The following is a 27,687-nucleotide window of genomic DNA, read 5'->3' on the forward strand; positions in this document are numbered from 1 at the left end:
TTCTTGAGACAAGCCCAACTCTTGTAGCCCAGCTAGCTTGGAGTTCATGGTGTATCTGTCTGAATCTGCCCTCTACCCCCACCCCTTGATTCAGTATGTCTTAAGGTTCATCCTTATTTTGCATAGTGTTTTTCTATTGTATGTTTTGCCTGCAGGTATGTCTGTGTACCACACCCATGCCTGGTACCTATGGAGGCCAAAAGAGGGCATCAGATCCCCTGGACTTTTATTACAGATGGGTGTTCACAACCATGTAGAAACTGAACCTAAGTCCTCTGGGAGAGGAGCAAACAATCTTAACTGCCAAGCCATCTCTCCAGCCACCCACTCCTTAAACCCCTATTTTTGAACACACCTTGCTGTGTGGCTCCAACTTGTTTGGAACTTCTAGGTACTAGGTAAACCAAGTTGACCTTGATTTGTGGCTTTCCTTCAGTCTGCCTCCCCAGTGCTGGGATTACAGCTAGCCTGGGATTACAGCTAGCCTTTTGTATGTTTTGCTCCAATCTGAGGCAATCCTGTCTCTGCCTCTCAAATTTTGGGATTATAGGTGTGCACTACACTTCTCAAATGTGCAATACTGCTACCTATATTCCAGGCTAAATTTTGCTATGTAGCCTATGTATTTGTACACATGCACATATGGTACTGACTAAAATAAAGCCTACCTTTTGAAATTAAGTATCAAGGGGGCTGGAGAGAGAACTCAGCAATTAAGAGCACTGGCTGCTCTTCCAAAGGACCCAGGCTCAATTCCCACCATCCATATGACAGCTCACAACTGTTAACTCTCGTTTCAAGGGTATGGCACCCTCATACAGACACGCATACAGGTACACCAATGTACATAATAATAGATCTTTTAAAAGATTATGTATTAAAAGACATAATCCATAATTCAGACCTGATCTGGAAAGACTAAAATTAGATGGAACACACATTTAAAACTGAACTATGTCCAAATGACAACCTGAAACTATACATATCAAAATATTTGGTTGCCTCCCCCATAATCAGACTTTACGGTCTAAGGCCAAAGTGACTGGAAGCCTTGAAAACACTCTAGCTGAACCCTAAGCAGACATGGGGGCCTCTCCCTAGGCAGGCTAACGGGCTGGCAGACATTAAAGAGAAAAGCAGGATCATCTGGCCCACTTGGCTATATTCATCCCCTAGCCTACCCATAAAGGCTAGCCACACTGGTTACCCCAATGCAGGCCTTGGACTACATACTGCCCATGTACCAGAAAAGGAAGGAGGATACAGCACTACCAAACACAATTCAATTACTATGGATGGACTGCTTTAATGTTAAATCATGGCCAGGTCAGTTGCATCATCAAACATTTTTATTGTATGACCATTTTTAACATCCATCCCTTAACCAGCTTACAAAATAAATTTGTCTGCTTTATAGTACTTTCATTAATGTTTAAAACTGGCTACTGAAAATTTCAAAAGTATTAAAATCTAAGATTTGAATGTTCTAAGTTTTTAACCAACAAATTAATTCTAAAATTAGAAACTGCATGGGCTACAGATAACTCCCATACACCTACTTGAGGCAGGCTCATGTAGCCCTAGCTAGCCTCAAACTTAAGATGACTGAACTTCTGACCTTCCTGCCTCCCCTTTCAAGTACTAGCATTAAACAAGAGACTTGGGGCCCCAGGGAGTGGGGAGGTCTGGTGGGGTGTGGGTGGGTGGTGGGGACATCCTCTTGGGAGACAGGGTGCCGGGGGGGGGGGGGGGGGAAGGAGGTGAGAGATGCAGAACAGTTGGAAGATGGGCCAGGAGGGGTATAAAGCATGCACTGTAATAAAAGATTAAAGAATAAAAAAAAAGTCATGCGTACGGATGTTTTGCCTGCCTGCATGTATGTCTGTGTACCACATGCCTATGAAGGCTAAAAGAGGGCACTGGATGCCCCTGGAACTGGAGTTACTGTATTGTAGTGAGCCATCATGGTGCTGAAACTCATCCAATCCTCTGAAAAAGCAGCTACTGCTCTTAACTGCTGAGCCATTTCTTCAGCTCCTCCCCTGATTACATGTACATGATGTAAAATAGAACACCAGCAGAAGACTGTTCTCAAGATAAAAAAAAAAGCTAGCTGAGTGCATCTGGGTGGTTTTGTACAGCCTTCACTTTTCATCCAAACTTAAGGCTGTCTCTCTGCTTCCTAAGCTACAGTAACAAGACAGATGGCTAAAAGGTTAATAAGCCTGTGGTTTGGTGTACCTGAGTATAGTGTACTAAATTAACCTCACATATGAATAGCAAATCTACAAATTCATTTTTCAAAAATTTCCCCACTTTTAGTTTTACCTGGAGAAGCACCATAAGGACACTAGTGCCCTGCACACAGTATGAGGGATGGGTTGTCCCATGAATCTATCTGTCTCCATACTTGCAGATAGGCTTTCACTGGGGCCTGAGACCCTCAGCATGTCTACTCCTGGACTGCAGTGTTTTTTTTAGGAGTCTCAGAGTTAGTCTCCTTAGTTTTTAAAAAGGCCTTGATGGACTCAGCACCCTTGTACTTGACAAAACAACACACTCATCAGGCATTTGGAGTCAACTTCCCTGGGATTTTTATCTTTAAAACTGTCTCTCTCTTTCTTTCTCTTTTCTGCCTTCCTTCTTTCCTTTTGCTTCCATCTTGGAGAGCCACTTGCCTCAGCCTCCTGAATACCAGGATTAAAGGTGTACACCACCACTGCCTGGGTTCTAACTGGGTTTCTTGATGTCATTTCTGGACTGGTTGTATGTATGTGGTGTTCTTAACTTGGCAACATCTACATAGTAACTGGTAGTTCCTGAAGAGCCTGGACTGAAAAAGAACAAGCTCCTCAAAGCTTTTACTTGAGGCAGGGTACAAAGGAGGTCTTGTTACTACTGGAGGCCAGAAGAGAGCATCAGACCCTTTGAGTTGGAGTTACAGATATCATCTGGCAGCAGAACTCAGGTCTTTTGCAAATGTAGCAAGACCCTGGGCCATCTTTCTGAGTACTTTGTTTCTAAAGCTCAAGTCCAATTTTACTAGAGTTTGAGAGAACAACAGAGCAGGCACACTGTAAATCTCTGCAGCTGCCATGGAGAGGGAGCTGAAGAAGAAAAAGAGAGGAAGAATACCATTTAGTTAAAAGTAAGTAGGCAGGAGTAGGGCTTCGGAGAATGAGTGGAAATGCCCCGAGTGTCAGGAAAAGGATGCCCATTGTTTTTACCAGTATCAAGAAAACAGAAGACGGGAGAGCTCTTCTGAGTCACTGACAAAGTAGGCAGGATGAGGAGTGCAGGCTCTGTAAGTGGCTCCTGTTTCCCTACGACCAGGTCTTACTGGAGAGCTGGGTCAATACTGAACTTCTGGTCTGCCTGTTTCAGCCTCTTAAGTGATAGGGAATTATAAGTCGGATCCACCACACTGTTTCAGGTTTAGTTTTGCTTAACTATGATGAATGCTATATGATCTATAGAAATAGGAGCCCCAGAGACAATTACACATTGCTTTTCACTATCTTGCCCAGATACATGAAAAAAGCATAACTGTAACCTTTGTCTGTCCTCTAAGGACAAACGTAAAGTCACCTAACAGTGTTTTCAGTGTCATTTTTATTCCCCATTCATACTCTCTAAGCCAGGGGTTCCCAACTCATGGGTTGAGACCCCCACAGGGATCGAATATCAGATATTTACATTATGATTCATAACAGTACCACAGTATGAAGTAGCAATGAAATAATTTTGTGTTTGGGGCTCAACACAACATGAGGTACTGTATTAGGAAGGTTGAGAACCATTGCCCTAAGCTCTGTGAAATGCAAGTTAGAATTCTGTCTTCAAGTTTGTTTGCATCACAAGTACTGATTGGTCTGGTGTTCCATCACTGCTGTCTGTCTTTGCTGAGTGTTCCTCACAAATCTGAGCAGATTGATGATGGCAGCTGGTGTCACTCCAGGAATACGACTAGCAGCCCCAATCTAGGAATTAAGATGACAAAAGAACCAAAATGAGCGATGTCAAATCAGATGTTCTCTCCCCACAAGCTCTTTATAGGACAGGCTGTAAGCTAGTTAGATTCTCAGTGGGGGTCAGACTACACTGACCAGGTAACTTTTGAACTCTTGGGCTAAAGAGATCCTCCTTCATTTCAGTCTCTCAAGTAAGAAGTTAGGACTACAGGCAGATGCCATCAAAGCCAGCTCCTAAAAATTATCTGCGGGCTGGAGAGATGGCTTGGTACTTAAAAGCACTTGTTTCTCTTGCAGAAGATGCAGGTTCAGTTCCTAGCACCCACATGGCAGCCCACAAGCATCTGTTAACTCCAGTTCCAGGGGATTTACAGTGTGCCCTCTTTTTCTGTTTTCTATAAGCACTGGGCATGCACATGTTGCCTATACATACATGAAGGTAAAACATTCATACCCATAAAAAAAATCTGAATGTCATTAAAAATGGGTTTGTAAAGAGGATAAGGGAAATGAGACATGACTTATGTCTTCAGCTCAGAAGTTTTAAAATGATGTATGCAAGAGCATATCGTTGTTTTTGTATGTTTGTTTCTCTGTGTAGTCCTGGCTGTTCTGGAAGTTGCTCCATAGACCAGGCTGGCCTCGAACTCAAAGCAGTCCACCTGTCTCCTTAACTATATGCAAGTACTGGGATTAAAGGCAAGTGTTCCCACTGCTCGGCTAGATCGTAAGAAAATTGGACATGCATGTAATCACAGCACTTAGGAGGCATCATGCCAGAAGGACTACAAGTTTGAAGCTAGCTTGGTCACAGAAGGAAACCATATCCCAACAAAGCAAGCTACTTTCAGGTCTTGGTACACACCTGCAATCCTAGTATTTTGAAGAGTGAGGCAGAAAGATCTTAAGGGCAGCCTGGGCTACAAAGACTCTTACCCCCTTCTTCCCCCTTCCCATAATGTTACAATATCTTTTTCTTTCCATTAAAAAAGTCTGTGGGAGAGCTGGAGCGGCGACTCAGTGATTAAGAGCACCTGTTGCTGATTCAGAGGATCAGCATTCAGCTCCCAGTACCCACGGGGTGGCTAGCTCACAACCATAACTCCACTTTCAGGGGATCTGAATCTGATACCCTCTTCTGGCCTCCACAGGCACCAGGCACACATGTGAAGCAGGCAAAACACTCATACATATAAAACAAGAAATCTTTCCCTTCCTCCCCCACTCCCTCCCTTCCTTTCTTGAAAATACGTAGTATAGATGGCAATTCACACAGATTCACAACTGCCAGCATATGGAAACCATGTGACTTTGGAATGCTCAGCCATAAACGAGACATCTGTACCAACACTCTTCCCTTCAAAGCACAAGGATCTTTGAGGAAGAGAGGACAGATGATGCTAAGATGATGCTAAGAAAGAAAACAGTGTTTCAAAACACAACAGACAAGACCTGCTCAAGTTCCAGGAGTGGGTGAGGGGAACACAAAGTCCCACCTCTAGCTTGTAATTTAATAATTATGGGGGGGAGGAGAGAAGAATATCTTTTTTTAATATAAGAAATAAAACTGAATGCTTGCATTAAACTGCTTTGCCTCAGTGGTTGCACAATACCAACGACTAGGTAATAAGGAAAAGAACATTTTGAAGTACATACACAGTTAAGACTAAATCACGGGGTGGGAGAATTCTAGCTCTCCTCTCCTAGAAGCTTACAAAATAAATATGGAATCCTGAGAGGGATCCAGGGAATGATTTGAAACCACTAAAATGTATTCTAGTTTAACTTAAAAGGATTATGTCATATGATTACACACACACACACACACACACACACACACACACACACACACACATATATATATAAAATATGACATATATACATATGACCAGTTACTTCAATTAAGCTCAGCTTTCTCATCTCTCACAGAGACAGATCAACATCTATCCTACAGAAAGAAAATAAGAGGCTAGATTTCTTTTCCTTTTTAGAACTATTTTATTTTATGCATATGAGGCTTTGCCCACGTGTATGTACGTTCATCATGCACATGCAATAATAGCCTCAGAGGTCAGAAGGGGAGATCAAATTTCCTGGAACTAGAGTCATGGATGGTTGTGAGCCACCATGTGGGTGGCTGGGAACCAAACCCAAGGCCCTTCACAAGTGCTCATAACCCGCAGCATCAGCTCTTTCTTATAATTAAAGTACTAGCCCTTGTTGGCTTTGCTTAGAACTTGCTCCCACTGCTTGTTTGCTTACCGTCTGTGGGCGACTCAAGTGTAGCTTCTCTCGAACTTCCTGGGACAATGACACATCCCTGACTGTTAGATAGTCTAGATCTTGTGGAAGTTGCAAAGCTTCATCTTGCTGAACCTCCTTTATTTCTTGTAGTTGAGACAACAATACTGACTCGTAAGTGGCTGGTGAATAAAATTAGAATTATATTTTGATACACATATTACACTAATAACCTATACTTGGATAACCCTTTACTATTTACAAATAGCTTACACACGCATCATCTCATTCAACAGGACACTTTGAGGTAGGTGAGGTAGATAGTCTGTTTTCTTGTTTTGTTTTGGAACAGACTCTCATGTAGCCCAGGCTAGCCTCAAACTTGCCACACAGTGAGCATGACCCTGAACCTCCTGAGGATGACCATTCCTTCCTGAGGAAAAGGGAACCGAAGGTTACCATGGAGATGAATACAACCAAGGATGACCTTAAACTGCTGATTGTTATCCAGACTGTACTGCAAAGTGGGAACACTACATGAATCTGCCACCATGCCCAGCTGACTCTGACTGTCTTGTCCGTGCAAATCTCATTTGTAACATTAAATATTAAGTCCTAAAGAAAATGTTTCTCTAAGTGATTTTTACAAGAAGCTGTATGTGCATGTGTATAGTGCAGGGTGGCCCCAGGGATTAATCCCATGGCCTATACATAACAGACAAGTAGCTCTACTACTCAGCTATGCCTCCAGAGGCTATGCCACCACGGCCCCCAAACAGTAATTTTTAGATATGGGCTTTCTCAGTTGGTAAACCTAATTTTTACAATTTATATAAGGTGTTTATTGGCTGGGCAGTGGTGGTGTACGCCTTTAATCCCAGCACTTGGGAGGCAGAGGCAGGCAGATTTCTAAGTTCGAGGCCAACCTGGTCTACAGAGTGAGTTCCAGGACAGCCAGGACTACACAGAGAAACCCTGTCTCGAAAAACCAAAATAAAAAAAAAAAAAGGTTTTTATTAAGAAGTAATGTTATGAAGAGAGCGTGGCAATTATTTTGTCAAGCATTCTATTCTTAGAAAATTAAAGCCAAACTTTAAAAGACCAACCTTGTTTGGTGGTCCTAGTAATAAAAAGCCTGGGACACCGAGGGCCTCCTGAGTGCTAGGCAGGAAGACACACTCTACCATTACTGCTGAGTTATGTCCCAGGCTGAGTTGAACAGGAAGACCTTTTACACTCCTGCCTCCATTTCCCAAGCTGGGACAGCAGGCCTGTGAGAACAGGCCCAGCAAAATCTACCTTAAAACAAGAGTTGAGGGCTGGAGAGAAGACTCAGGGTTTAAGAGTCCACACTACTCTTTCAGAGGAACTGAGTCCAGTTCTTAGCAACCATGTCAGATGGCTCACAACCACCATTCACCCAGTTCCATGGGATCCAATTCCCTCTTCTCAGTTCTTAGGCAGATCCTGTGCCACTGCCTCCAACATAATCAAAAAGTAAAAACCAGCCGGGCGGTGGTGGCGCATACCTTTAATCCCAGCACTTGGGAGGCAGAGGCAGGCGGATTTCTGAGTTCGAGGCCAGCCTGTTCTATAGAGTGAGTTACAGGACAGCCAGGGCTATACAGAGAAACCCTGTCTCGAACCCCCTCCCCCCCAAAAAAAAGTAAAAACCAAACCAAAACAAATCTTAACAAAATCTAAATTGAGGCAGTCCTTCCATCTTGTTCAACAAAGGATAACTTCTTTTTTCTCCTTTCTTCCCTCCCCCCTTCCCTCCCTTTTCTTTGAGACAGAGTTTTACTGTGTAGCCCCAGCTGTCCTGGAACTCACTGTAAACTAGGCTGGCCTCAGAGAGATCCCCCACATCTGCCTCCCGAGAGCTAGGATTAAAGGTGTGGGTCATGACACACCTACTACCCAGCATGCACTACACTATAGGTTCTATAAACAAGTTCCAGATCAGCCTGGACTGTATCAGACCCATTTCAATAAAGGGGGTAGGGTATGCACAGTGTACAGGAATTTCTGCCACACCTGAAGACCTGAGTTCACTCCTCAGAATCTACAGAAGGAGAGAACTGACTCCTGTAAGTTGTCCTTTGACTTCCATGGAATGAGCACATGCTCACACATACTCTGACATACACTTTAGACCACGTGGTGACTTGAACAACAATGGCTTCCACAGGCTCATATATTTGAATACCTGACTCTCAGTGAGTAAAACTCTTTGGAAGATACAGAGATGTAGCCTTGTTGGAGAAAGTGTGTTGGCTGAGCCCATGCAAGGCCCAGTGATTCTCTGTGACTGCTGCTGGGATCAGGATGTAAAGCTTCCAGCTACTGCTCCCGCACCATGCTTGTCTGCCTCTTGCCATGACCACCATGGACTAATCCTCTAAAACGGTAAACAAGCCCTCAATTAAACGGTTTCTTTTAGAGTTGTCTTGGTCATGGTGTTGCTTCCCAACAATAGACAGTAAGTAAGACTGGCCACAGTGCTAATATCGGTCCGGAACAAGGCAGTTCTAAGTAGGCATAAGGCAGTGCATCAATACAACAAATTATAATGCAAAGGTTTTTTTGAGACAGGGTCTCACTAAGTAACCCTGGCTGTCCTGGAACTCAGTTTGTAGACCAGGCTGCCCTCAAATTCACAAAGAGTCACCTGCCTCTGTCTCTCGAGTACTGGGATTAACGGCATGTCCATGCAAAGTTTTGTTTTCTTTAAAACTGAGTTTCATATAGTCCAGCCTCCCAAGTGCTAGGATTACATGGGAATGCTTCACCATACCTGGCACAATTTTATGATTCATAAATAGGCCTCAGGGTATAATGGGATTCGACGGTTAATACTGACTACTGATTTGACAAAATTTAAAGGCATTGTGGAAATTTGAGTATGTCTGTTAGGATGTTTCTGAAATGGTTTAAGTAAAGAATGAAGAGGTGGCACCATCCCCAGGTCAGGCCCACACGTCACAGGAGGAGAGAGGAAGCTGAGTGCTGGCATCTCTGCCTCCTTTCTGTGGATGAACTGGGACCAACTGCCTCATTTTCAGCAGGCCACAGTAAGATGCTCTCACCAGCAGGCTTTCCCACCAGGATGGACGTTGTCTCCTGAAGCCATGAGCCAAAACCCATGACCAACGCTCCAGGTGGTTCTCTGGCACCTTGTTACAACAACGAGAGTAACTATGTTACTAGTAGGGTAGTCGAGACCTTTCACTGGCCATGGGCATAGTTATTTCATCTCTCAAATAGAAATTGCAAAATAGGAAAGATAATAAAATATAACACTGAGCTCTGCCCTCAAGAAACTTGTCTAGGGGCTGGCTGGCATGTAGCTCAGTTGGCAGAGGACTTATCCGGCATGTTTTCAGCCCTAAATCCTTGTATTCTAAATCCTGTCAAGTTGATAATCGATATTAATCATCACACTCCAGCACTGCACAGAACCAGGCATGGTGACATACACCTGCAATCCCAGCACTTAGAAAGTAGAAGGCAAAAGGGCTTAAAAGTTAAAGGTCGCCGGGCGGTGGTGGCGCACGCCTTTAATCCCAGCACTTGGGAGGCAGAGGCAGGCGGATTTCTGAGTTCGAGAGTTCGAGGCTAGCCTGGTCTACAGAGTGAGTTCCAGGATAGCCAGGGCCACACAGAGAAACCCCTGTCTCGAAAAACCAAAACCAAAACAAAAAACAAAGCAAAGAAAAAAGTTAAAGGTCACGTTTGTTTTTTTTGGTTTTCTGTTTTTTAAACAAACAAACAAACACACACACACACACACACACACACACACACACACACACATCACTACCACCACCACCAAAATACAAACACAAAAACCACTGGAGAATGGTTAAGAACTCTTGCTGAACTTTGAGGCCAGCCTGGTATACAGAGCAAGTTCCAGGCCAGCCAGGGCTACACAGAGAAACCCTGTCTCAAAAACGCAAAGGAAACAAAGTGAGCATTTGCTGCTCTTGTGTTTCACCCATGTCAGGCAGCTCACAACAGAAGTCTGTATCTCTAATTCTAGAGGATCAGATACCCTCTTCTGTACTCCATGAGCAGCTGAATACATGTGCATACACAGGCAGACATAATCACATAAATGTACATAAAAATAAAATTTAAAAAGAATTAAAAGAAATTTGTCAAGTTGGGGAAATTCAAGTAGTAACTTGAAAATCACCCATATATATTCTACTTTAACCCCATGTGGTTTCTCCTAAATCTCAAGTAGCTGCTAGAATTTTTATAAGCATTAGCCCTTTTTTAAAAAAAGATGTATTTTTTTACTTTATTTATGAGTACACAGTAGCTGTTTTCAGACACCAGAAGAGGGCATTGGATCCCATTACAGGTGGTTGTGAGCCACTATGTGGTTGCTGAGAATTGAACTCAGGACCTTTGGAAGAGCAGTCAGTGCTCTTAACCGCTGAGCCATCTCTCCAGCCCAGCAGTAGCCTCTTTCTCCCCCCCCCATTAATTTATTTACTTTAAATCCCAGTTGCTGCCCCCTCCCCCATTACCCTAAGCACTAGCCTTTAAAGAGCAAGGAACAGACTCCATGGCTGAATTACTTCCTATAAATAGGTTAATGATAAACACTTTTGGACTATGCTAACTGGAATCTAATATATTTACTGAACAAAGTAGAGCTGCACACTAAGTTGAAAATCTGTCATCTAAACAGCTGTTTCCAGTGCTACACCCCAATATCTCAAGTACTCAGTAGAGAAATAGTAATGGTGAAGTTAAATCTGAGTCCTTCCTATATGTTGTCATTCGGAATACTGAGTAGCTTGAGTTTTAAGATTTCACAAGCTATTTTGAATCGTGTGTGTATGTGTGTGTGTATGTGTGATGTTTGTGCATACAACTGTAGCAGTCTGTGGAGGCCAGGGGACTTGGATCCCCTAGAGCTGCAGTTGCAGGTGGTTGTGAAGCATACCTGATGTGGTTGTTGGAAACTGTACCCTGATCCTCTGGAAGACGAGCATACGCTTTAACCACTGAACCGTCTTTCCAGTTCCATCTGCATTATTTAAATTAAATTAAATTTTTTTTGTATTGGGTCATTTGGGAAAATATTTCTAGAATCTCTGGTAGGTTTCTCTTTGTTGTTACCCTTTTATAAAATAACACCAGGAATGGCAGGCAACACACATCACTCTACACAGGCACCGCCCAGTTAGCTGCTGCCCAGCGATGCACGGAATGCAACATTCTCATCACCCTGGCTGCTCCCCAAGGAGGAGGCTTTTTCTGTATAAACAACACACAGCTTTCCCCACCATTCCCACAATCACCCTGTTCTGCACTCCTTACTGTTTAGCTTTCTATTGGAGGACAAACCTATGAAAATGCAGAGCCTATATCGTCCTCAGGCCTCGTCACCTTGCTCAGCAAACACTGCTCTGGATGGGTCTTCTGCTCACTCATAGTCTGCACATATGAAAAGGGATAGCACCACCTAAGGAAGACAACTCTCCTTACCTTCTATTTTCAGTCTTCTGGCGAGCTCTCTACATGCAGCATACTTCTTCAAGGGTTCGGGAACCACACTGGCTAGTGACTCCATGTCTACTTCTTCATACTTAAGAACATCCAGAGCACTGTCAGTGGAAAAAGTTTTATCAACAAAAGGATCCATGTCCTGTAAACCAAGCTAAGAACAAAATTCCTTGGAATATACTAAACATTAGATTAAAAGGGACTTTCAATTTTTTTTTCTAAGTATAGTGAGCAAACGTAGTAGTACCTGGCCAGATGTGGTGGCACACACCTTTAGTCCTAGAGCTTAAGAGGCAGAGGTGGAAGGATCACTGTGAGTTCAAGACCACCCTGGTCTGTATAACCAGCCAGGGCTGTATAGAGTGAATATGTCTCAAAATAAAATAATATAATAAATAATAAATAAAAAGTAAAACATTTGCAAAGAAGATCATCTAAGAATAAATAATTGAACTCTCTGTGCCTGCTAATGCACGCCTATGACGTAGCAGCTGAGGTGAAGAGCAGGAGCACTGTGAGTGCAAAGCCATCCTCAAGAACACTAGCGCGAGCACTAAACTCCCTAACAGCAGCACTTACTCTGACTCCTTATCACTGTAACTGTGGTGTTGTTAATTATGTAGTAATTATGCTGTCATGAGGCTGTTGCCTTCCACTGTCCTCTTTAGAGTCCTATGATGGAGACATCCTTTTGTGTGCTAGGGTTCAGATATCCTTTGTGTCCCTCAAAGATGTATGCTCTGGAAGTACGTCTTTAATGTCATACTGCTGAGGCCCACACTTTAAGACAGGACTAGGTCTCTGTTCTTCAGAGGAGGTTATGCTACTTTACGAAGTTAGTGCTCACGTTACTGAGTTCTTGTCAGAAGAACAAGCTTGACACCTAGATTTCTAGCTTCCTATATTTCTATACAGTTTCTAAAGATCAGCACATGCTCTTAACTGAAGAGATAGCTCTCTAGTCCCATATGAGTTTTTTTAAACTTAAATGTACTCCTGCTGCTGTGAAGCAACTGGCCATAACACCCTCAGCAGAGGTTAAAGAGAGGAAGCTGCCTAACTTTGGAAGTTTCAGTCTCTAAATTGGTAGCCAGATAAACATTCTTTTTAAAAAAATAAAGTTTACTGCCGGGCGGTGGTGGCACACGCCTTTAATCCCAGCACTTGGGAGGCAGAGGCAGGCGGATTTCTGAGTTCAAGGCCAGCCTGGTCTACAGAGTGAGTTCCAGGACAGCCAGGGCTATACAGAGAAACCCTGTCTCAAAAAAACAAAACAAAACAAAAGAGTATCCTTTAGGCTCAGAAGCCACATAACTAAACGGAAGGAAACAAAATCTCAAATGTGACATGATCCTTCAAAAAAATTATATAGAATATAACACTAAAAAACCAAAAAATACTATGTTTTTAAAAATTAAACAATTTTCCTTGCTGTAAACCATGTATTAGATGTATTAGCTGGGACCACTCTAATTTTTGAGCCTAGCAAAGAAAATGGATTCTTGTATTTCTTTTGGTTTGAAGCCTCTAATTCTGAGGAAAACCAAAAGAATTCAATGGGAACCACAAAGAAATTGTACATATACAAAAAATTAAGAATTGATCTGGAGAGATGGCTCAGGGGTTGAGGGCACTGGCTGCTATTTCTGAGGATCTGGGTTTGCTTCCCAGCACCCACAGGACAGCTCATAACCATCTGTAACTCTAGTTCCATGGGATATGACACCCTCTTCTGGTTCCCTGGGCACCAGGCATGCATACGATACATGTATATACATGTAGGCAACACACACACACACACACACACACACACACACACACATCTTTCTTTCTTTCTTTCTTTCTTTCTTTCTTTCTTTCTTTCTCTCTCTCTTTATAATCAAACATAAATATATTTATTAAGATATTTTTTTGCTAAGTATGGTGGTATATGCTACTACCTGGCACTTGGGAGGCAGAGAATTCAAGGTCTCACTTATGGGAAACATGCATTCTATTCAAGCTACATGCCCAGCCATATACATTTTACATTTTATTTTCTTTTTCAATTTATTTTTCAAGACAGGGTCTTATGAGCTCAGTTTAGACCCTACTTTGTTATAAAGCTACAGCAGAGACAGACCTGAAACTTCTGGTCCCTATCCCCACCTCCTAATTGCCAAGATTAATGTCATACATGATATATATATATATGCTGTGTTCATTTAAAATGTGTAGATGGGGGTTTACATATGATGTCTCTATATCTCATTTTTCTGTAAAGACTAAGAAAAGTCTACACTGAAAATCATACCTGACAGGATGGCTTCTATTAATACTTATAGGAGTCTGTGGGATTAACTTTTTCCACTTGGAGCTTGAAAACTTAATGGATTTCAACACAGAAATACCTTCTTCTAAAGATGACTTCATCCACAAAGCTCTTTCATATCGCTGTGGGGACACACAGCCAGCTTCCTTATGGGCTAGGAATGAAGAGGGAGAAAGAGGTTTTAAAGAACAGCAGAGCACAGGGTGTGGCAGCACACACCTATAATGTAGTGCTTAGAGGAAAGCAGGGAAGACTGCATGCATGGGATTCAAGGCTGGCCAGGCTACACATGGAGACCTTGTCTCAACAGCTCCCACCAACACCCACTTCCCAAGGCTGGATGTAGTAGTCACCTACTACTTGACAGGTGTGGTCAAGAAGAACAGGAATTCAAAGTCATCTTAGACTACACTGTAAGAGATCCTGCCTCAAAACAACTACACAAACCAATAAACACCAGCAGTGAAATACAAGACTCATTAAAAGTTACCTCGGAATGTGAGCCGGGTGTCAGCATTATCTGGGCGCAGTGACAAACGGAACTCTACTCTGCTAGTGAACATTCGGTATGGTTCACTGGTGCCAAGGGTGGTGAGATCATCAATCAAGACTCCTATATAGCCTTCTGTGCGACTCACAACAAAGGGTGGTTTTCGATTGACTCTTAGACTGGCATTGATTCCAGCTATCACCCCCTAGAAGAGGACTGAAATGTTTAAGAGGCCATTATGAACTGGAAATAGCTACTCTACTCAGCACACTATGTAGAAAAAACCCACACAGGGAAAGAGCTGGGCAATGGTGGCTCATAATCATCTGTATCTCTAGTTCCATGGGATCTAAGGCCGTGTTCTGGCCTCCACAGGCACCAGGCATACACGTGGTACACAGACAAACATGTGGACATAACACCCATACACATAAAATAATATAAGGTGAGAACACTTGAGAAAAGCATCTAACCTCTCTGACCTCAACATGCACAAATGCACACTCACAACACACAAAGCCAGAATAGTAATAACAATATGATCAGTTACAGATACCTTCAAAGAATTAAATATTCTTTTTTACATTTTAGAAGCAATTCCATATTTTTACAACATGCTAGGAACTCAGAAACTAGCTGTAAGTTCTTTCAAAATCATCTCCCACAACCTGGGGCCACATGGCACACATGCCTGCAATCCCAGCACGAGGGAAGGGAAGCAGAGAGATCAGCAGTCTGAGCTGGGAGTGGTGGTGCATGCTTTGGATCTCAGTGGTAGGAAGGTAAAGGTGGGACTGAATTTTCAAGGGCAGCCTTGGCTATACAGCAAGTTTGAGGCCAGTCTGGGCTACATGAGTCCCTATCTGAAAAACAAAACAAAATAAAAGATGAGTCTGGGCTACATAGTAAGATCCTATTTCAAAACAGAACAAGTATACTATATGAAATGACTATCTCAACTTAGCCTGAAATACTGTTGTATCCAAGATCTGTATAATTAACACAACAGACAGTATGAAATGCACACTAATAAAATGGCCTTTTTGTTTATAGTACCATCTGAATAAACTCTTACCTGGAACTGGGTGGGCATGGTGGCTTACGCCATTAGTCCTAGCACTTGGGAGGCAGAGGCAGGTAGATCTCTGAGTTTCAAGTTGTCCTAGTTTACATAGTATAGTGAACGTCATAGCCAAGACTACATAGAGAGACACAGTCTTAAGCAAAACCAAACCAAACCTCACCTGAGCCGCAGCTTCCTCATAGCCAGTGGTTCCATTTATCTGTCCGGCAAAGAACAGCCGCTGAACTAAATGTGTCTCGAGGGAAGGACTGAGCTGACGGGGATCTAAATAATCATACTGAACACCATAGCCTGACCAAAGAACAAGAGCACAGAGTCAGTCAGAAGAGCCGCACGTGGCTCAAGGAGGGAACTCAAAGCATAGCAGAGCACATCACAGGTGTAGATGCTGGGCTCCATCTATCTTACATATTTTGACACAGGGTCTTGCTATGTAGCCACACACTGCCTCAAACTTGCAGAGGGCTTCCTGTTTTAGCTTCCCAAGTACTAGGATTACAGATGTATGTTCCCCCATGTCCAGCTTGGGCTACTTTATAGAGTGCTAATCAACAGCAGGAGTGGCGAAGACCACCTCACTGCTTACACTGAGGAGCGCCTGGGGCCCTCTTTACCTGGATGAACCATTTTGGCTTTCTCCAAGCCTCTGATGCATGTTATCATTTTCTCCTGTAACTCAGCTGGTAGTGTAACAGACAACCCTTGTGGGTAGATGAGATCAGAATCCAGTCCTTCAGGCTCCAACCAAACCTGATGTAGACGGTTTGGAAAACGTAAAATTTTTGATTCAATAGAAGGACAGTATCTAGAATAAGACATTGAAATTTAAAGTGAATTTGAAGACAGAAAAACGTTTACCTCATTCCTTAAAGTAATTAAGCACTCACGTTTGTCCTTACCGGGGCCCTCTTGTAGTTTCCTTAACATGGCTATTCAGGTGAAGGTTCTCAAGGACAATCTCATCCACTCTGGGGTTGGTGTGAGTCAAGTAACATGGCAGTTGATCTTCTGGCTAGAAGATACATTGCAGACTTCACCTGATTGTCTGGTTGAGACAGGGTCCCCAGTAGCCTAACTAGCCTCGAACTCTTTGGAGAGAAGCTCTCCTTAACCTCTGGTTCTCTTGCCCGAGCTCCTGACTGCTGTGACTGCATGAGGGCCATTGCTCCTTTACCTACTGATGTGCCTGCCTCCTATCCGAATAAATCCTATACAATACTGACTTCCTTTAACTCACATCAAGTTTGTACATAATTAAATGTTCTGGCCAAAAATAAACATATATCCCAGCTGGGCGTTGGTGGCGCACGCCTTTAATCCCAGCACTTGGGAGGCAGAGACAGGCGGATTTCTGAGTTCGAGGCCAGCCTGGTCTACAGAGTGAGTTCCAGGACAGCTAGGGCTACACAGAGAAACTCTGTCTCGAAAAACCAAAAACCAAAAACCAAAAAACCCAAAAAAACCAACATATATCCCAATAGGTGAACCTAAACATAAGAAGTTTCTAAATCTAATTATCAGTTTCTGGGAAAAAAATGTACAGGCAATCATCTGACAAATCTAGGATATGTAAAGTCCTGGGGGGGATATGACTTAAATTCTTTTGTAAACAAATACTGGGGACAGGGGCAACAGATATAAAACAGCGTCTAGTGGAATGTGGACATTTCTCTCTTGGTCAATAAACTACTGCAAGAAACACACCCAAGGGATGATGATGTGGGTCAATCTGAGTTCCCATAGTGGAAGGAGACAACTCCTACTAGTTGTCCACCATTAGCATGTGATCGTCACATGAAGTCATAGGCCACATAGGTGAGGGAGTGGGAGGGAGAGAGAAATCAAGGGGGTACAGGGAAGAAACACACATACATACAAATAAAATTATGTTTGAGGAAATTAGGACATTATGAAATTATGTTTTAGCCAGGTGGTGGTGCTCTACCTTAATTGAAATATACTACTTCTTAACATTTTTAAGCCAAAAGCTTGAACCATCCATTAAAGAATCATAAAACTAGCTGCATGCATGGTAGTGGCCCATGCCTTTAATCCCAGCACTCAGGAGACAGAGGTAGATGGATCTCTGAGTTCGAGGACAGCCAGAGGTACATTAGAAAAACCTTCTCAGAGCCAGGCAGTGGTGGCGCACGCCTTTAATCCCAGCACTTGGGAGGCAGAGGCAGGAGGATTTCTGAGTTTGAGGCCAGCCTGGTCTACAGAGTGAGTTCCAGGACAGCCCGGGCTACACAGAGAAACCCTGTTTCGAAAAACCAAAACCAAAACCAAAACCAAAACCAAAACCAAACCAAACCAACCCCCCCCCACACACAATAAAAAAGATAAAAAAAAAAAAACCCAAAAACCTTCTCTTGAAAAACACCACAAAACCAAAAAAAAATCCCTTCTCTTGAAAAACACCAAAAAAAAAATTTTTTTTTTGCTGATGTTTTAGTAGGGCATAGTGCTTCATGTCGATGATCCCAGCACTTGGGAAGGTGAGGCAGGAAGCCTTACTAAAGTCACACAGCAAGACCCTATCTCAAGAAAACCTCAATACTAAACAAAGTTTAGTTGTGATAATACTGTGAGCTGTTCTTTGTTAAAGACATGTAAAAATATAAATGAAATGAACTGATATCTATACGTCTCAAAAATCATCAAAAAGGAATGGAACTGAGCCACCAAAATGACTCAGTAGCCAGGAGACGGTGATGCATGCCTTTAATCCCAGCACTTGGGGGACAGAGGCAAGCAGATCTCGAAGCCAACTTGTCTAGAGAGTAAGTTCTAGGTCAGGGCTACATAGACTCCACCTCAATCAACCAATCAATCAATCATTCAGTGGCTCAGGGGAGAAGAATACTTGTCACTGAGCCTCATCACCTGGGTTCGATGCCTGGAACCTACCTGACAGAACCACCTTGCCTCCTTCAAGTTGTCCTCTGACTCCCACCTGAGTGTCACAGCACAGGACACCCACACAAGTAAATACATGTTTTTAAGAGTGTAAAACAGCCAGGTAAAGTGGCCCATACCTTCAATCCTGTACTAGAGCAGACACAGGTGGATCTTCAAGAACTCAAGGCCACCCTGGTCTACAGTCTGAGGCCAGTCAGGGCTATATAGTGAGAATCTATCTAAAAACCAAAACTATAAAATTAAGAGGAATGAAACAAGCCAGACATGGTGGCTCACACCCATAAGCTCCACACTTGGAAGGATCATCCATGAGTTCCAGAAAATCTTGGTTCAGCTACACTGTTGAGATCCTATCGAGAGAGAGAGAGAGAGAGAGAGAGAGAGAGAGAGAGAGAGAGAGAGAGAGAGAGAGAGAGAGAGAGAGAGAGACACAGACAGAGAGAGAGGTGTGTGTGGGGGTGAGGTACGGGGTGGGGTGGGGTGAGATGGCTCAGCAGTAAAAAGCATGTACTACTGCTTTTGCAGAGGGCTCAGTTCTCAGCACAGACATTAGCTGACTTACAACCACATGTAACTCTAGCTCCAGGAGTATCTGATGTCTTTAGCATGCACAGGCACCTTTGCTCCCATGTATATACAAAAATGAAACAAACAAACAAACCCTTTAATTAAAGAGAGAGAGAAAGAACAACACAATTGTATCTAAAAGTTAACTCATTCTAGCTCCCAAATTTGTGAAATGTTTGAGACAGGCTCTCACAAAGTAGCAGAGGCTACCCTCAAACTCACAAATCTTGCTGCCTTAGCTTCCTGAGTGCTAGGTTTTAAGTGTGTGCCTGCTTTAAACTTGAAAAAATACAGGGTCTCATGTAGCCCAGACTGATCTCAAACTTACTATGTAGCTGAGGGAAACCTCTGATGCTGTTTTCCACCTTTCAAGGGTTAGGGTTAAAGGTAGATATATACCGTTCATGTGGTACTGGGGAACAAACCAGGGCTTAGCACTCTCCCAGGTAAACTACATTCCTACCCACCCAAACTAACAAATTAAAATAAAAAACTTAAAGCACATGAGAAACAGGCAGGAAGACTGGATGGCATATACAACAAGACCCTGTCATCAAAAAAGTTAAAAGTACACAGGCTAAGAATTAGTCATTGTACTAAGCAGGCAAGACAGCTCACCTGGAAAAGACTCATAGCCAAGCCTGATGCCTGACTTTAACTCCAGGGACCCACACAGTAGAAGAATGGACTCTCACAGGTTGTTCTGATTTCCACTACATGCCATAGTACTTGTGCACACACATCCGCATGTGCGCATGCAAACACACACACTGATAAAAATGGCTTGTTCAAATTAATAAAATATTTAGAACTACTCACATCAGGAAAATTTTGGACTTCAATTACTAATACTTAATTCAGATTATTATTATTTTGAGTGTATGAGGTTTTGCCTGAATGTATATCTGTGTATCACATGCATGCAGTGTCTGTAGAGGGAGTCAGATCCCCTGGGACTGGAGTGACAGACAGTTGTATGCCATTATGTGGGTGCTGGGAATTGAACGGGGGTCTGCTGAAGAGCCGACAGTGCTCTTAACTATTGAGACATATCTCCAGGCCCCTAATCCTTAATTCTAACCAAACACTGTACTTACTTTTTCCATTTAAAGGACAGGTGGGGACAGGGAGTGTATCTCAGTGACAGAATACTCATCTCGTATGTGCAAAGCCTAGGTTCAATAACCAATATAACCCTCCTCCTAAACCCAAAAACCAAAAACATAATGCAAAAAGTATGAGCTATCAAGACAAATCAGTAGGTGAGGGCAGCTGCTGCCAAGCCTGAAAACCTGACTACAGTCTACCCATGTGGTAGGACAGAACTGATTCCTGAAAGTTGCTGTTTGACTTGCATAAGCGTGCATCACATGCAAACAAACACAGAAATAAATTTACGAATAAATGTGAAAACAATGCAAATACAGAAGTGGGGGTGGTGACTCTGTGTGACACTGGGAAATCAGTAGACTCTGGCTAGGGACTATCTATTAGATAACAACACTGGATCAGTATGACAATCCTCAAATTTCAACACCGCACTGCATTTATATTATAGGACATCTGTGTTTAGTTAAGATTCAGATTGAAGGGCTGGTGAGATGGCTCAGAGGTTAAGAGCACTGACTGCTCTTCCAGAGGTCATGAGTTCAAATCCCAGCAACCACATGGTGGCTCACAACCATCGGTAATGATATCTGATGCCCTCTTGTGGGGTGTCTGAAGACAGCTACAGTGTACTTACATATAATAAATAAATAAAAATTTTAGAAACAAAAAAAAAAAAAAAAAAAAGATTCAGATTGAATTATTTAGAGAAGGCTCACAATCTCTGCAACTTACTATCAAATGTTTCATAAAGAGAAATGGGCATTTTATTGCACTAGGCAATAAATATGCACTTATGTACACACTTTATAAAGAGGTGGTAAAATACTCACAATATATGACTTTCAAACATACATTCAGGAAAAACTGATACACATAAAATAAAAATAGTATCTTAATTTTTTCAATTAAAAAGAATTTTGTTATAATAGCCTTGCAGATTTTTATTATTCCATTTACGTACAAGGGCTTATATGTGTATATGTATGCATACATGCACGCCACAGCATGTATGTGGAGGCCAGAGAACAATTCTTGGGAGTTCCACCATGTGGGTCCCAGGGACTGAATCCAGGTTTTCCGGTTTGGCAGCAGGTGCTGCCTGATGAGCTACATATCACCTCACTCCCAGTCTGTTTTTCTACTTTGTAAATATGAAACTGTTTCAGAAAGGTTTTGTATGTGGTAGTTTAAATGAATAACGGCTGCTATAGGCTCCTATATTTGAGCAATTGGTCCCTAGTTGGTGGAACTGTAGGGTAGGAGGTGTGGCCTTGTTGGAGGGGTGTGTCACTGAGGATAGGTTTTGAGGTTTCAAAGGACTAGAGACATTCCCAATTATCTCCTCCCCCACCCCCCAAAGGTGTGCTGGATTAAGATTTAAGCTCTAACCTATGACTCTAGTGCCATGCCTGCCACGCTCCCTACCGTGACAGTCATGGACTCACCCTCTGGACCTGTAGGCTCACGACAAATTCTTTCTTCTGTAAGTTGCCTTGGTCACAGTGTTTTATCTTAGCAATAGAAAAGTAACTAAGGCAGTAGACAAAGTAAGTTATATAGAAGCAATGAAATTAAGAATGTATAGGAGCCGGGTGGTGGTGGCACATGCCTTTAATCCCAGCACTTGGGAGGCAGAGGCAGGCGGATTTCTGAGTTCGAGGCCAGCCTGGTCTACAGAGTGAGTTCCAGGACAGCCTGGGCTCCACAGAGAAACCCTGTCTTGAAAAGCAAAACAAATACAAAAACAAAAAACAAAAACAAACAAACAAGCAAAAAAAAGAATGTATAGAAGACCCAATTGCTAAATTAACTAACAGATACATAATAAAAAAAAAAAAAAAAAAAGCAAAAGTTTAAAAGGACAGCAAAAGGAGAGGAGAAAGAAAGACAGACAGGATATGTCCTGCTGTGGAAAGCTAGCGTCAGCCATCAAACTAGGCTTTTGTAACTGTCTTACCTTGATCCACACATCGTCACTGAGAAAGCTGAATGGTATGGATGGATTATCTGGTGTGTGCTTGTTTAGAATGTCAAAATTAACAGACTCTTTGGCAAGTCGAGGTGGAGTTCCAGTCTTCAGTCTTCCTACCATAAACCCCAACTTCTCCAGAGTCTGAGCCAACCCTATAGACGGCTGATCCCCCAAACGTCCTGCAGGATGCATCTCCAATCCAATTATGATCATGCCTCTCAGAAATGTCCCAGTAGTCAGAATTACACTCTCTGCATAAACTGTACTTCCATCTGCTAAACGATTAAGAAACAAAACAAAAAACCAGTAAAATATTTTTCTCATTGTTATTACAAAACAAAATATAACGTAAGTACTTTATATCAGAATTCCAGAGCAGGCAGTGGTGGTGCACACCTTTAGTCCCAGTGCTTTAGTCCCAGGAGGCAGAGGCAGGTGAGTTTCTGTGAGGTTGAGGCCAGCCTGGTCTACAGAGTGAGTTCTAGAACAGCCAGGGCTATACACAGAAATCCTGTCGAAATGAAACAAAACACCCAAAACCCTCCATCCCTGCAAAAAAATAATTACAGAAAAATTTCCTGTCTCTAGAAAATTGAAAATTTTTTGTAGTTTTTTTGTTTGTTTGTTTGTTTTGTTTTTGTTTTTCAAGACAGAGTTTCTCTGTATAGCCCTGGCTGTCCTGGAACTCACTCTGTAGACCAGGCTGGCCTCGAACTCAGAAATCCACCTGCCTCTGCCTTCCAAGTGCTGGGATTAAAGGCGTGTGCCACCACTGCCCGGCATGTAGTTATTTTTAAAAACTTTATTAAAGTATGAACAAATTTATATTTCATCAATATGTGTGTTTGTATGTATGGATGTATGTGTATTTTTTAAAAAAGATTTATTTATTTATTATGTATACATCATCTTCTGCATGTATGCCTGAAGGCCAGAAGAGTGTACCAGATCTCATTAAAAATGGTTATGAACCACCACGCGGTTGCTGGGAATTGAACTCAGGACCTCTGGAAGAGCAGCAAATGCTCTTAACCTCTCAGCCATCTTTCCAGCCCCCACTTTTCCTTGAAATAGGGTCTCTCTATGTAGGTCTCGCTATTCTGGAACTCACAAAGATCCACTTGCCTCTGCCTCCTGAGCACTGAGGTTTGCACCACCACTGCCCAGCAATAAAATTTAATTTTCAATATAAATTATTTATTAAAGTATTAACAAAAATCAGTACATATTTATGATGTATATCACGGTGCTATAGGTCCACTTTGTATAATGAGTCCCATAATCCTACTTAGAAAAGTTTCAGGGTACAACATTATATTATCAACTATAGTTGATACCATTCTGATACCATTCTACGCATTACATCTCTAAAAGGATCCAATGTATGAATAAAAGCTTGTGCCTGTAGATCAACTCTGTATAGCTCTGGTGGTCCTGCAACTCACTCTGTAGACCAGGCTGGCCTCAAACTCAGAAATCCACCTGCCTCTGCCTCTCAAGTGCTGGGATTAAAGGTGTGCGCCACCACCGCCCGGCCAGACAAAGAATTTCACATGAACAAGAAACCTCCATGTCGGTCATAGTGCTCAGTGTCTGTGACCTCAGCATTGGAAAGATGGAGCAGGCTGGCTGGCTCAGTGAGCTCCAGGATCAGTGAGAGACACTGTTGCCAAAACTAAGCAACTCCAGAGCTTGGTGAGACGGCTCATCAGACAAAAAGGAACTTGCTATGAAGTCTGGTGACCTGAGCTTGGTCCCTAGAACCCACAAGGTGGAAGGAGAGAAATGTCTCCTACATGCTGTTCTCTGACTTCCTTGAGTGTGCCAGACATGTCCCCCAGTAATGTAAAAATAAATAAGCAGAAAAATAAACAAGTGTGGAAGACACCTAATGCTGACCTCTAGCTACTACACACATGTGCACATAGCTAAACACACTCAAACACTCTAGAGGGCTCTGTGTTATGAATCTCATGAATCTAAGAAGTGCAGCAGAAGAAACATGATGGTCCTAAAAATCACACAGGCATGCTGCACTTGGTGAGCATTCATTCAAAAATTAACTGACTTTAGAATTTCGGCTAAACCTGACATGAGTTCTTATTTTTGAAATTGTCAGAAACTTAAAGGAATTTTAAAAATGTATAAAACAGGTCATGTGTGGTATATGCTTTTAATTCCAACTCTTGGGAATGAGAAGCAGGTGGATTTGTGTGAATTCGAGGCCAACCCTGATTACACTGGAAGACCTCACTCAAAAAATAAAAAGTTTAATCTATTTCTGAATGCTAGAGAGTAGCTGGAAGAATGGTAACTGATAGAGGGAAGAGAAGAAACTAGTAAGATTGAACTAGTTCCTCCTTGCAAAGAGTCAGAAATGAGAGAACCAGAAAGACTGAGGCTGAGAAACTGTGCTGACTAATTATATATCAACCTAACACTGGCTAGAGTATTCTGAGAGGTAAAAATTGCAATTGGGAATCCAACTCCATATGATTAAGCTGAAGGCTACCCTATAGAACATTTTCTTAATTAGTTATTAATGTGGGAGGGCCTAGCCTATTGTGGCTGGGGCCATGCCTGAGCTGGTGGTCCTGGGTTCTATAAGAAAGCAAGCTGAACAAGTTTAAGGCTGGCCCAGGATACATGGGGGGGGGGCGGTTGGGATATATTTAAAGTGTGTATTAGGGTGGGGAGCACAGTTGAGATGGCTCAGTGGATAAAAGTGCTTCCTGCCAAACCTGATGGCCTGAATCCCATCCCTCCTACCTATGTGTTGAGAGCAGGGAATCATCTCTCAAAAGTCACCCTCTAACCTCCACACATGTGTGCTACACACAGAAAATGAACAAATATAGAAACAAACTTTGGGAGTTTGAGGCCAGCCTGGTCTACAGAATGAGTTCCAGGACAGCCCGGGCTATACAGAGAAACCCTGTCTCGAAAAACCAAAAAAAAAAAAAAAAAAAAAGAAACAAACTTTGGACAGAAGAAGCTTGATAAAAGATACAAATATGCTCTGGAGTTTTACACACTAAAATAATATTAATGAACCTAGAATCTGACTGAGATTCATGTTGGTCAAAATGAAGATATAGGATTACTTACAAAACTATTTTTATTCAGGCATCAAAACCCAGACTTTCCTAGAATAGCAAAAACATCTGTATGCTCTTCTCTAAAGTTAGTTTCTCACAGAGTTTGATCTGCTGGTGTTAGCATTGTTAGCCAGTACATACCCAAAACAACACCTGTGACCCTGGACTTTCCAACGTATCCAGGCTCTGGTTCTGCAAGGACTAGATCTTCCACAGCTCCCTCCTGAACAGTGAGCAGGGGCTTACTCAGGATTTCTTTCTGTCAAGCGAGAATGCCAGTTGAAAGAGCAGTTGGAGAAGCCCACAGTCCCTCCTGGTCTCACCTGTGCTCACCCAGGCCTCACTCGTGCTCACCTGCATGCTCTGTTTATAAAGTTTCCGATCGATTTGCGCTCTCAGTCCCCACACAGCAGGGCCCTTACGCCGGTTTAGTACTTTGTAATGTATACCAGACTGGTCACAGACCCGAGAACACAGCCCATCCAAGGCATCGACCTCTCTCATCAAATGCCCCTTTCCGATGCCACCAAAGGAAGGATTACAGGACATCTGACCTAAAGAGAATGGACACCATCGTCGTAAATTAACGAGCACCGTGTACATATTATTTAATAAAGAGTGTTTATAAAGGTAATCAGACTAATCAGACTCACTTACAAAAAAACCCAACCAACCAACCAACCAACCAACAAAAAAACCAAACAAAACTCCAAAACACTCTCCTCTAACTTCAAAGAGAGAAGGAGTTAGCGGAAAACGTTGACGCCTTCTTCCTGTTCTCTACATTCCTATGGACTCAACCTTCTAAGTCAAAGTTACCTTTCTTCCTTGAAGCCAAGAAATACTTGATACTGTACCAAATTCCTTACTCCTCAGTTTGGTCAGGCAGGATGAGGTACACCTTTAATCCCAGCACTCAGGAGGCACACAGGATCACTGTGACTTCCAGGCCAGCTTGGTCTACACAGAAATTTCCAGACCAGCCAAGAACTGAGACACCCCACCCCTGCCCCCGCATCTCAAAAGCCAAACAATAACTGTCCTCATCATTTCGTTTCAAATCAGGATTGTTTTCATTAAACTCATTCATGAAAATCATTAGTAGGCCTCTGAAATGGTTTTTAGACATAACCTGCAGCGTTGATAGAACACAGCTTTTGCACTACTCTGTGTGTGTGTGTGTGTGTGTATATATATATATATATATATATATATATATGAATTTAAATCTGTGTGAAGTGACAAGTGTACTTCTATGTTTGATGAAATACTACTGGCCAAAGCCAAGAAAGGTGATCAACCCAATGTTCACTAAGTGACGAATAGATAAAGAAAACGTAAGCTACGGAGCGATCTGCAGGTCTTAGCACAAAACACCCAACGGAAATACAGAACTCGATAAGCAGCGCCGTTTCTCAAGGGCTTTAACAAGCTCTCGGGGAACACAGCACGTCGGTCGCTTAAGCAGACGGGTGTGAAAATCTTAATTCAGGCTTCTCTGAGGTGAGAATACGGGGAAGGTCAACCCAGTGACCTTCCCAGCGGCGTGTTTTTCAGTCCTCCGCGCTCTCTCCCCAGGCACCCACCACTCTCGTCCACCACAACCCTGCCCGCGCTCGGTCGGACGCAGAGTCCCCGCCGCGCGCCACCCCTGCGTCTTAGGCCGGCCGAAGCCGCGTGTCCACGATCCTCACCGATCGTGTCCACGCGGTGTGTGAGGAGCAGAGTCCGCGAGCCACAGCGTGCAGCGGCGGCGGCCGCCTCGGTCCCCGCATGCCCTCCTCCGATAACTACCACGTCGAAGTGCGGGCTGCAGGGTGCCCGACTGTCACTGCACAGGTGGCGCAAAGGCAGCCGTCTGACGAGGGACGCTGTGGCCCAGCGGCCACAGTCTCGGAGAAGGAACATGCCGAAGGAAGCTAGAGACCCCCGGAACAGTCACGAGAGGAAAAGCTGGCCGGGCGCCGCCATCTTGGGTGCGTCAGAGCGTAGCGCGCCTGCGTCCAGCGACGCATTTGATTGGCGGTTTGGAGTTAGGCGCTGCTAGGGCGTCAGGGTGGTGTGTGCAGGCCCGGCTGCGTTCTTTCACAGGTACCTTTGGCTTGGCTGGAATTCTATCTTGGAGGTTGAGGCTAGGCTTTTCAGGTGGACTAGTCTTTGTCGCCAGGATGCCACCTATGAACAATAAATTTGATCATTTCGCCTTAAAATCTTCTGAGAGGTCCATCGACTAAAGGCAATTCGAGTTCTGATCCTCATGTTGAAGTCCCTCTGAGTCTACACATGAATACCATGTCTCCAAATTAAAACAACATTATTTATATGTAGCTTAAACATTTTTTAGACATTTTATGTGTATAATTGTTTGGCCTGTGCATGTGTGTGGTGGGTTTGT

At 43.0% G+C, this 27,687-nt stretch overlaps 1 protein-coding gene across 1 annotated transcript; it reads right to left on the minus strand.

Moving 5' to 3' along the window:
* Positions 1-1,286: 1,286 nt before the first annotated feature.
* Mto1 (mitochondrial tRNA translation optimization 1) lies at positions 1,287-27,283 on the minus strand. The gene is made up of 12 exons (XM_028786350.1): positions 26,987-27,283; positions 25,647-25,846; positions 25,434-25,551; positions 22,180-22,469; positions 16,523-16,635; positions 16,238-16,428; positions 15,784-15,914; positions 14,540-14,744; positions 14,032-14,203; positions 11,721-11,839; positions 6,234-6,394; positions 1,287-3,980 (listed from the first exon to the last, which is right to left on the minus strand). The coding sequence occupies exons 1-12, from the start codon at positions 27,198-27,200 to the stop codon at positions 3,855-3,857; spliced, it is 2,040 nt and encodes a 679-aa protein (XP_028642183.1). The 5' UTR covers positions 27,201-27,283; the 3' UTR covers positions 1,287-3,854.
* Positions 27,284-27,687: the final 404 nt, after the last annotated feature.

Source organism: Grammomys surdaster, unplaced genomic scaffold (assembly GCF_004785775.1).
Source record: "Grammomys surdaster isolate TR1022 unplaced genomic scaffold, NIH_TR_1.0 125476, whole genome shotgun sequence".
NCBI lineage: Eukaryota > Metazoa > Chordata > Mammalia > Rodentia > Muridae > Grammomys > Grammomys surdaster.

What these genes read in the sequence shown, in the direction of transcription:
- Mto1 (XM_028786350.1), bottom strand. Translation starts at nt 27,200, where the DNA reads ATGTTCCTTCTCCGAGACTGTGGCCGCTGGGCCACAGCGTCCCTCGTC. An exon ending in ACACCGCGTGGACACGATCG is followed by an intron (nt 25,847 to 26,986) that starts GTGAGGATCGTG and finishes CATTCTCTTTAG; the next exon opens with GTCAGATGTCCTGTAATCCT. An exon ending in AATAGAAGCCATCCTGTCAG is followed by an intron (nt 11,840 to 14,031) that starts GTATGATTTTCA and finishes TTCCACTGACAG; the next exon opens with TGCTCTGGATGTTCTTAAGT.